This window comes from Nanorana parkeri, unplaced genomic scaffold, assembly GCF_000935625.1.
Source record: "Nanorana parkeri isolate BGI_ZX_2015 unplaced genomic scaffold, ASM93562v1 scaffold879, whole genome shotgun sequence".
NCBI classification, from domain to species: Eukaryota; Metazoa; Chordata; class Amphibia; order Anura; family Dicroglossidae; genus Nanorana; species Nanorana parkeri.
Genome location: NW_017307147.1, coordinates 655,126 through 666,671, shown reverse-complemented (window position 1 = coordinate 666,671; position 11,546 = coordinate 655,126). Strand labels below are relative to the sequence as shown.

Here is an 11,546-nt window from a genome sequence, read left to right as displayed (position 1 = left end):
GTATATAGGCAGCCATTTTATAAGTATGAAAGAAGAAGCTACTGACATCACTGAGAATGCAGCCTATCGATTCATAGAGACCGGTGACATCACTGAGAATGCAGCCTATCCATTCACTAGAGACCGGTGACATCACTGAGAATGTAGCCTATCCATTCACTAGAGACCAGTGACATCACTGAGAATGCAGCCTATCCATTCATAGAGACCAGTGACATCACTATGCATTGCCTAGAGATTAGTGACATCACCTATAGTATTATTGTGTTCAGTGATGTCACAATTACTTTGTAAACTGAAATTTTAGACACGTTCCAAAATGGCTGCTTCTATTTCTTCATGGTCATGGGTGCCCTTTAAAATCAAACGCATGATCAGGTGCAACGTAATCTATAATACAGCTTCAGGTGTCCAGATAAAATCTGTGGTCCATTGATGTGATAAATATTCAGACTGAAGCATTATTCTTGGTAAGTGTTGGAGCGCAGCTCTGCTGCTTCACCGGACCGAGCGTGTGGTCATCTGCACTGCACTGCTAGGACTTCATTCTATGGGCTAAAGGCAGACTAGCTAACAAAGGAGCAGCAATGAAAGTCCCCACTGTGGTTGCTGATCAGGACGCCAGGCTGGAGGCTCTTGTTAACACCCAGTTCCATTTCCAGGGATGGGGCTTTATCATTGCTTCCCGCTTTTGGCAGGCTCTGAGGACTGGCGCACATCTGTCCACTCCTGCATGGTGTTCTGCAAGGCTTGGGTCTTCTCCTTGTCCACCTGGACATAGTCCACCTTTTCATCTGAGGCTATGGAGGACGTTGATGGCTGGAAGCAATACAGATCATGTCAGGTTTATTTGTTGTATGTGTCATAAAACACCAAAAAACAGTAGTAAAGACGATCATCGCTAGGTGTTTATGGCTCTCTATGCAATGCAGGCAGATCATGGCCTGTGGAAGGGCAGGCAGGGTGATGCAAATAGCTTCCTGAAAGCCTCAGTTCTCCTCTCAAGAGCCCTCAGCACTAATGCAAGCCGTGGTTTGGCTCTTAGGCAAATATCTATGTTGCACCCTGTAGGCAGGAATGCCATTAAATGTAATTATTATCAGATTGTATTCAGTCTGATGCTGATTTGTAGTCTACGCTTTGTCAGTCTGTCATCATTTGCATCTGTCTGCTGTTGGGAGCAGAACAACCAATGAGATATTGCTATGAGTATGTATGTCTCCCTAGCCAATCACTGGGAGGTTAATGAGCAGTGGTGCATGCTGGGGGAGGAGATAAATACTTGGGGTGGACCATGTGAGCTCTCTCTTCCTCCCCCGGGCCCTGCCTGGGGGGAGGCTGCTATGGACTGTCTGAGATGCCTAGGCCTGAAGCCTAGGGACTACCCATGTGCTTACTTTGAGGCCTGAGTCTGGAGGCCTAGTGGATCCTACTGATGACAAGGATGAAGATGACTGGTGACTTCTACGGTACGTACTGCTGTGCCAGGTGTTCTTCAAACAGACTGCCATGTCTGGCTTAAAGGTCCTAGTCTGTGATGGCTGCCGTTACTCTAACCTACCACTTACACCAGGCTGTATGATCCTGACCCTCAACCTCTCTCCCTGAAGCTCATCAATAATGTTGCTCAGCATCATATCTACAGTCTGGACTTTGCTTTTATCAGTTACCATAGAGGGTGGTAAGTGCTAATGGGTAATGTGAATCTGGATACCCCTAGATATGACCATGGTGGATGGTTATTATTCTCTGCGGCCCCTTTGGGAGTGCGCTACACTAGATAGGTGGATTCCTGCTTTTATTTGATCTTAGGAAGGTTGCTGTTCTGAAATTACCTATTGGTTTGTTGGTTGGATGGAGTAGGGGACAGTTTTATAATGATTAATATTAAGCACATACCTTTCTGTGAGGACTCGGCGACACTGGCTGAAAGTCTAGAGCCAGATAGTCTACGCTGCCGGTACTCTTCTTCTGGGCGGGGCTGTTGGTGCCGCTGGTTCCAGGGGATGCCGAGACGGGATTTTGCTGGGAAGATAATAAAGATAGGAATGAGGTTATTAGAATAAAATCATGGTAGTCTCCATTTTTTTTTTTATGTTGAACATCTTTGCCAAAGTTTATGAATTCTCCCAGCCACCTGAATCACTACTACATGACAGCACAGGGTCTGCGGTCTAATTGTAAGGCCCCTTTCACATGGGCAGTATCCATTCTGATCAGCAGGGGACCAAAACAGAGCTATGGGCAGGCGGGACCTAGACAGACTGGGAGGTTATCAAGTCTACATGGGACACACGTCTGTTCACATCCACCTGCTCATAGACTAACATTGAGCTTCTGATTAAATCCTCCTGAAAATCTGATTAGAAGGGCCGTGTCAAAGGGACCTAATAGTCCCAAAAAGCCCAACTAATAGAACTGCAGACATGTGAGGTTCTTAGTACTGTAGACCACCTATCTCTCCCAATACAAGGAGCGCAGGTGAAATGCGTAAAGTATTCCTCTTTTCAAAAAGATTGGAGTTTATTTATTATAATTTGCAGGAAAAAGTAGTTACTTTACAATAAAATTACAGAGTTTCAGTAGCTCAACAGCACAAGCTACTACAATATACATAAAGCAGAACTTCATGTTCATTTCAATAGGGCCACCAATCTCCTCACATACATTTTTGAGACATTCACTCAATACATAGTTTTTTAGTCTTCTGGTTTGTCATGTGACATCACAGGGTTCTCTTCCTCCTGCGTCGAAAGTCATCAATTCCGCATTCGGAAGTACTGTATTGTAAGCCCGAACCCATGAGGTGTCCTGAAGTTACAGTGTGACTTTACAATTGTAGTTGATGTTAACACTCCTCATTGGTTATCTCTTCAGGCTACTAAAATAGGAGATCAAGGGCCTTAATTGTACTTATGAAACTGTGACAATGTTTCTCTGATCATCATTTACCATGTGAAATGATGTGACAGTAGCCACTGGAACTGGATCATTAGTAACCGTCTAGGCAGAGTTTAAGTCAGAGTGATAAGCACCGGGGGTTTTGGTATCAAGGCTTTGCTTCCTCTATGTGGGTTACCCCAGGTGGTGTTAGACTGGGGTACCAAACCATCCTCCCCTTGCTCAGGTCAAAAGTCTATGTCTAAAACTTGCTCCAATTAATGAGGTACAGTCTCAGCTTCTTTCCGGCCTCCCACTAACAATCGCTGAGGCCTCCCCATCTGCTGGGCTTGATGGTCCTCATGGTGTTGGAGCCAGGTGACTTGTGGCATCCCAGAACATCACTTTTAGGGTTGTGGTAGGCACACCAATACCCAGTGGGCTTAAAAAGTAATGCTGGTTTATTGCTAGCAGGCAAGGTCGGGCAGGCAAACTCTTCTGGGGAGTGTCCAGTAGTTCAATCAACCTGAAGCACACTCGGTGGCTCATTCTCTTGCAAAGCTTACAAAGTCTTTTCAATTTACACATCTGCTCTGTGCCTGGATGGACACAGACATTCTCCCACAGCTGCTGCAGGTCAGTCCAGTCATCCCGGATCCTCCAACCATACACAAGGCAAGGTGTTCCCGCAGTTCCATATAGAAGCCCTTGTCAATGACGATATTGCAGATTTGTACAGTTACTCCAGCAGGCAATCAAGCAGAATTTGGACAAACATCTTCTGACACACTTCTGGCAGATGAAGAAGGTGAAGAATCTACAGACATAGGCCATGATGTCTCAATCAGATGCAGAAGGTAGCTCCTCGTGCTCTTTCTACAATGTGAGGGTTTTGTGGATGTGCTTAGGGCAAATGTTCCTCCTCCAAGAGATTTTGGCACCAAAGTCAGGGTGTGGTCTCATGCCAAATCTCCCGCCAAATGGGTCACGAGGCAAAGGTTTGCTAGCATAGTCTTCAACTCTTCATTGCAAAACACCATGTACAACTTCCACAATCCACTCAGCAATATTGAACAGATCCAACACAAATGTTCACAATAATGAAATGCTTCCCCAATCACATTTCTTCACACAAAACACACAAAAAAACTATTTACAGTCCTATTACTCTTTTCTCATTGGTCCAATGTTGAATCTCAGCAGTGCCTCCAAATGTAGCCCTGTTGTTAAACACTTCTAGATGTTTTTCTCTTCAAGCTACTAAAACACAACACACCTGTGTGGTGTAAAGGCCGGCTAAATATGGAAGGAATATTAAATGTGTTCTATATCTGCCTACCTAATTTAAAGGCCTATATTAAAAAATATTGTTAGATAAAATAAAAAACATGGATAATGAACTCATCCAGCTTATTGGAATGACAGCATTGTGCGTAATGGCAACACATACAGGAATGCATAGTGTACAAGTGATAAACTTACCATAGCAACATAATTCTCTTCGCTGTCCCCAGAGCTGGTGCTGGTTATACTCTGCGTGGACACCGGGCGGCAGTATTGAGAAGAGCTGGATTTTAGGGAGTGGCTGTAAAGGAACAGTAAACAGATTACTTCCAAAGACAATGACCCTTATTTACTTTAAAAAAAAAGCAGAGCGCGGTCACTTTGCAGGGGAATTTTCACTTAGCTCAGTGAATGAGGTGGCCCTTCCACTAAAGGGAAACTCCACGCAAAACTCTTTCTTTGTTTCATTTTGTTTTGGCTTGAGTGCAGAAAAGTCTGATCTCCATGCCAACATTCCTGACTCAATTCCTTTGTATGTTCCAGCTCCTTTTGTTACATTATCCATAATATAAACTAAGTAAAAATCCAGCAGGGATGGTGGGACCCCTTCATAATGGGCACAGCAGGTGTACAGACCCGCAAACTCAGCACAGGGATGGTGGAAGCTCCTCATAATGGGCACAACAGGTGTGCAGACCAGGGAACTCAGTGCAGGGATAGTAGGAGCCCCTCATAATTGGCAAAGCAGTTGTATAGACACAGGAACTCAGCAAAGGGAGGTTGGAAACCCTCATAATGGGCACAGCAGGTGTACAGACCTACAACCCAGCACAGGGATGGTGGGAGCTCCTCATAATGGGCACAGCAGGTGTACAGACACAGGAACTCAGCACAGGGATGGTGGGAGCCCCTCATAATGGGCACAGCAGGTGTACAGACACAGGAACTCAGCACAGGAAAGGTGGGAACCCCTCATAATAGGCACAGAAGGTGTAAAGACCTGGGAACTCAGTCAAAGAATATCAACTATTTTGAACCACACAGGGTCCCTTGCTCAAGGCAACAAAGTGACCACCATAGCTCACTATGTTGCCTTGAGGAAGGCACCCTGCGTGACCCCAAAACATTGGTAATCTTTGACTTATGTAGTGCTATCTTCACAATAAGTATGTGATTAGGATATATTTTGGAGCGCTGGTAACTTTACACTTTCTCACCTGAGCAGTTAGGTTGCAAATCCTGCAAGCCATGACGAGTCTGCTTTTAGAGCTGGTCAGCCGGTGGAGTGCTTGTGGTAACTGGAGTAACATAAGAATGAACACACTGTATATGCCCTGGCTACAGATATTTCGGTACTTACGCTTGTCTTGACCAGGATTTGGTGACTGGAGACTTGAATGGGAGTTCATCAATGATCGCCGTAGCTCGAAGGTCCAGGGGTGTGGGTTTTGCTGCAGATGAGAAAAAACATGTTTGAAGAGATCACTAAATGACCAGATCTGAGAATTTGCTTTCTGATTTAAACCTTCAGGTTCACTTTCTGCTACACGGAGCTGGGAGATGGACTGCAAAGAGATGGGCATTGCATGATATATTTTGCACACGGCTGTTGGGTAGGCCAAGTGCTCTGAAGATTTAGCCTGAATGTAGGGTCTCATTGGGAGGGATGGAGGGGGAAGGGGGGGTGTTGTAAGGGAATTGGGATATACAGGTTGTTTTATTCTTTCAGATCCACTTTACTTCCCATATATTCTGTCTTCCCATTACAATGACATGAGCTCCTGTACTTACACTATTCTAGAACCATTTCAGCTCCGACACCTGTATATCCCTTATGGACCAGAGCAATTCTTACATTTCCACCATGGGCCTGTTGATTGGGCAATAGCTTTGGCCTTACAAAGTAATATATATTTAATTTATGTGTACAAACAAGGTTTTTTTGCAAATTATAAATAAATTATATATAATTTGTTACATCAGTTGAAAACAAATATTTTTTTTTGGTTTGACCAATTTTATTTTATAATTTGTCCTGTTGATATTGAAAATTGTATTTATATTGAAAACAAAAAAAAAGGTTAAATCATAATGGCAAAAAATAGAAAAAAAAATATCAGCTAAGGAGGTAATTCAGGCTGATTAGGGTTAATAACGGGTTTAATGGGAACAAAGTTTATTTACAATTTTTTAAACTTGCATGTAGGCTTTAACTGACACCATATACAGATCAAAGGTCATCCCTCTGACCTGTTATGAATGAAATAGAGTAGTTACAATGGAGCAATAATAATATTACTTCATTGTAACTCTTCTTGACACTGCAGATGCTCTTACAGTATGTGAATTTCAGTTTACATCTGCTCTGTGATATAAAACATGTCCCGGTGTTCTATCGAACTGTCCAACTTGTCGAGACCTCCAAATCCCATCAGTGCGCCTGCGCAGCCACCCAAGAGAAGCATCAAGCTGTGCAATCTGCGGCAGTGCGTCTGAGCGGGCACCCGATGCCACAAACACCAACGGGAGTTGGAGAACGCGATGACAATTTCAAAGCCGCACAGGCAGACCTATGGCAAGTGCAGAAGTCAACGAGGATTGCAAAAACTGTGATGGCTGGCGCACGTGCACTAGCGCCATCTCGTTGAAATCTACTTTCTAGATTAAGGGGGGATATGATTTCCATGTACAAAATGTTCAATGGTGGTAGCAATATTAGCGATAAACTGTTTAAAATTAACTCCGTTACAAAAACTAGATGCCATCACCTAAAATTGGTGGAAAAAAAATTCCAGCACAAGGGGCGAAGGGGGTTCTTCACAGTAAGATCAGTTAGGGTCTGGAACTCACTGCCACAGGCGGTGATTTCAGCAAATAATGTGGAATTGTTCAAGAAACTTTTGGACGATTTCTTAAGGGACCGTAATATACAGGGGTACAGGTAATATACAGGGGTACAGGTACTCCTAGAATGAGATCCTAATAGGTTGGACTTGATGGACTAATGTCTTTATTCAACCTCAAATACTATATAACTATGTAACTATGGATGCGACGTCACGAGTTGGAGATCTTGACGAGTTGGCAACCTCGACAGAACACCGGCAAGAGTTGCTCGTAATGTGGAGGAAGGGGTGAACATCATCATTCACCTTCTCTTTTTCGGATTGGCTGATGCTCTGGAAGTCGGCCATCTTGGAAAGAGGGTGGAGTAGACACCCCCAGATTCACTAATCCCTATCTACTGAATAGCCCTGTTTGTGAATTGTATCCACCTAATGAGCCTCACCTTTCCTATCAGGCTTGAGATTCCGGTTTACTGGAGGTGGCTGGATTTCACTGACTCGAGTCGGTCTCTGACACAGAGAGGCGGTACTTCCTTTGCGGGCAGGAAGTGTGGCGGAGGAGAATCCCAGGAAGTCGAAGTGGTGCGGCCCGGGGCTCATGGGGATATAAACGCTCTGGGCATTGTCGTTCAGCTTCTCGGAGTTGAAGTGAGAGGAGGAGCCGGGGTTCATGGGGACATAGTTGTCTTCTGAATCCGCACTTTCCGAGCGGGTCATGGAGGACTTTGTTTGCTGTGGGTAAAAACAGACACCATGATAGACAAATACGGATCTATGGAACCAATAACTACAGTACAAGACTCTCCTCATCAACACAATTACACTAATACAATGCTACAATGTATAATATGTATCCTCAATATGAAAATATTTTGAATGAAACCATTTTTTAAAAACACAACTCTTGATGAAAATGCATTCACGAAAGTCTCCTTATCTTCAGTCAACTAGTAGTAAGGTGAAGCTGCCTCCTTGGCATTTCCTCATCATATACTCCTACAGTATTTGGAGCTGGGGAAAGCACTGGCCAGGTATCTGGTCTACTGCACATGTTTATCATAGTGCATTATGCTGTAGAGGTGTGCTCTGCCCTGGAACAAGCATGCTTCCAAAAGTTGGACAATGGCATCCTACAGCATTGGATGGAAGCATCAGAAGTGAAGGCCAACAGCTGCCCTTGCATGTTCCTTTTAATGCTACCCATTGACATTAGATTATAAAAGGTTTCCTAAAAGATACCTATGTAAATATGTACATTCGGGTCACCCTAGATTTACTGTACAGTCAACCCCTTCAGACCACATCTGGTACTACCAATGATCTAGATATAACAGAGCTCGTCTTAATACAGCTCCTGGGAGCTCTAGTTTTTTCAGCAGCAGAGGGAAGGACGGTTCTTTTGGACATGTGAGATGAATGACTGACGCTCAGTCCAGTACACATAGTGTGTATTGTGTACTAACCAGCACTATGAATTTGTAGACATAGGCTTCCACAGACTGTTGTTCTACAAGGCTGTGAGTTATTTAATGTGCTATGTACTTGCAGGCCTGTAGTATATAAATAGCATTTTCATAGAAGTCATTTCCTCTTGGAGAGGCTTATTTACATGCATTTCCCAAGAAAACTTGCCTGAGGTATTTCAATGTGTACTTTGTAGTTCAATGAAATTACCTCCTGGGTGCTTCACATGCTGATCTGAACCACCAAACCCCTGCTTATGAGCCACAGAGGCTAAAACAGTACACGGGATCTGAGTCAGCAAACGTCATGTGATGCTTTCAAAATGTATGTTATATGGAAGCTAAATTGTAATTTAGGTTTTTCTGGCCCTTTAAATGAATGTGGCCCCAATGTGCTGTTAGACAGGTAGATTAGAAATCTCTTGAGGACTCACCAGGTAGGAGTTGAAACCATCGTTGATGGACTCCACGGACTGGTCCACACTTAAGTCTCCCAGATGAGGATAGTCATAGGCTTCACAAGAGGACGCTGGAGAAACATGCAGATAGGTTGATTTAGTAATAAAGGCAAGACTTCTTGTCACATCACAAGGGTAACAAGTGATACATTTCACATGGACATCATAAGAGGGCAGTGAGTGATAACTGGAACAATGGTGCCACCAGAGGTCACCAACAACTGGCAACTGTAACATGGAAACCACCAGAGGTCAATTTGTGATAAGTGAAACGTGCGAATTTAACGAAGGTCAATAAGTGATAGGTGTGACCTGGACACTACCAGAGGTCAATAAGTGCGTGGATTCACATGGGCTCTATCATAGCTCAATAAGTGATAGATGTGTCATGGACAGCACCAGAGGTTAAGTGATAAGTGTAACATGGACACCACCAGAGATCAATAAGTGAGTGGTTTCACATTGACTCTACCATAGGTTAATAAATGATAGGAGTGACATGGACTACACCAGGGGCAATACGTGATAAGTGTGACATGGACACCACTAGAGGTCAATACATTGACTCTATCATAAGTCATTTAATGACAGGTATGACATGGACAACACAAGAGGTCATTAGGTAATAAGTTTGACATGGACTCCATCCTAGGTCAATACATGATAGGTGTGACATGGACACCACCAGAGGTCAATAAGTGAGTGGTTTCACATGGGCTCTACAATAGCTTAATACGTGATAGGTGTGACATGGATGACACCAGAGGTTATTAAGTGATAAGAGTGACAAGGACAACACCAGAGGTCAATAAGTGAGTGGTTTCACTTTGACTCGATCATAGATCAATTAATGGCAGGTGTGATATGGACAACACCAGAGGTCAGTAAGTGATAATTTTGACATGGACCCAATCATAGGTCAATAAGTGATATGTGTGATATGGACACCACCAGAACAAAATCCAAAAAAACAAACTAAAAAGGGTTTAAGAGGTGTGTGACGCACATGTTAAACCCCATTTAGTTTGCTTTTTGTTATGATTGTCTGAGGGGATGGTGCGCACTTACTGGGCCACTCATGGACACCACCAGAAGTCATTAAGTAATAAGAGTGATATAAACTCCACCACAGATCAATATGTGATAACTGTAACATGGACACCACCAGAGAAAAATAAATGATGTGTCACATGGAAATGTTCACTAACTTCAAGTGGACACCACCAAAGACCTGTAAGTGATAAGAGTTATATGGACACACGCCAGAGGCCAATAAGTAATCTGTGTCACATGTACACCACCAGAGGCCAAGAGGTGAATGGTCACATGGACATCATGATAATCCAATAGGTGATACGTGTCTCAAGGACTCCACAAAAGGACAATGGAGATTGTGCTCCAATGCTCTCTTACCACCGGAGGTGAACAAACATAGTATAGAAATAATCACTGAAAGTCTTAGCAATTCAGAATTTGTATGGACAACTAGGACCTCATCTAAGCCCAATGTCTCGAGTGAGCTTGCACCTTCAATTGTTGTTGATTGTTTTATATGAAGACTGGTATCACAGGATATACTATATATTAAGCAAGCTTTATTTTACCCTACACTGTCACAAGGTCAACAAGTAGAAGCAATGCAGTGCCCATCCTTTTAGGTATCAACATATCAGAACCTATTATTTTAAAAGAAAGTAGAAACTTAAACTAACTGCTCCTTTGCTCATGCAGGACAATGTAAAATCACGGCTGGATGATCGCCTCGGTATGCCCGATGGCAATCCAGGTTGGCTGGGCTGAACACAATCAGGCAGAGGTGCCAGCGGCTTTCTAATCAGACATATTAGGCCCTGTGAGGCCCCAGTGAGGAGCGAGCGGCCGCCGAATTAGTGAGCCGCCTCTGCTGCTTCCCATCCGACAGCACCAGGCCCATGATGCTCTTAACCTGGCCCGATGTAAAGTGGTCACCTAACCCCCCCAGCAGTACATATCTTTCCTTCGTCCCCCTCCTCTTATCATTCTGTTTTGATGCACTTTGCCTTATCCAGCTGCTAAATTCCACCAGTCTTTTTTCCTGCATAAAGAAAACTTGTGCTGCAACAATGGAATGTAAAACAAAGGTGAAAAACAGACCAAAAAAAAAGCAAAAACTGGCAAAGTAGAGCAAAAAAATGAGAAAAACAATTATGCCACCACCGGACAGAAGGAGCACCACCAATGTACAGTATCTCAGGTCCCCAGAAAACATACCAACATTTTTGTGGGAAAGACCATAGGGGGTTTATAAATGGACCAAATCTCTCTGTAAATAGATTTCACTAGAATATTTGTGGCAGTCAGTTTTTATCTGTAAAAAAATAAGTCAAGGCAACTGGACTTGCTGTATTTTTCTTGAAGACGTTTCAAAGGCCATCCAACCAGCTTTCTCAATTCAGAATGACTTGTACAAAAAATTATCTGGTAATAAATATGGTGAATGTTGCTCCAATCCACATAATCTGTTAGTCACAGCCAGGTGTTGATTGCATTTGCATAATTGGAGCTAGGAGGTGTTATTAACCTGCCCAGAGATAGGTGGTAAAACAGCATTGTATGTGGCAGACAATAGATGGCTC

General features: G+C 43.4%; 1 protein-coding gene across 1 annotated transcript in view; it reads right to left on the bottom strand.

The window, feature by feature from the left end:
* Window positions 1–281: 281 nt before the first annotated feature.
* The window catches only part of GAB2 (GRB2 associated binding protein 2), a 47,780-nt gene continuing 36,515 nt past the window's right edge, over window positions 282–11,546 (bottom strand). Inside the window, exons 4-9 of the mRNA XM_018565714.1 lie at window positions 8,908–9,002; window positions 7,454–7,742; window positions 5,525–5,615; window positions 4,363–4,465; window positions 1,900–2,025; window positions 282–819 (exon numbers count right to left, since the gene is read on the bottom strand). Coding sequence (XP_018421216.1) covers window positions 676–819; window positions 1,900–2,025; window positions 4,363–4,465; window positions 5,525–5,615; window positions 7,454–7,742; window positions 8,908–9,002 — 848 coding nt within the window. The 3' untranslated portion in view covers window positions 282–675. The remainder of the gene's footprint in view (window positions 820–1,899; window positions 2,026–4,362; window positions 4,466–5,524; window positions 5,616–7,453; window positions 7,743–8,907; window positions 9,003–11,546) is intronic.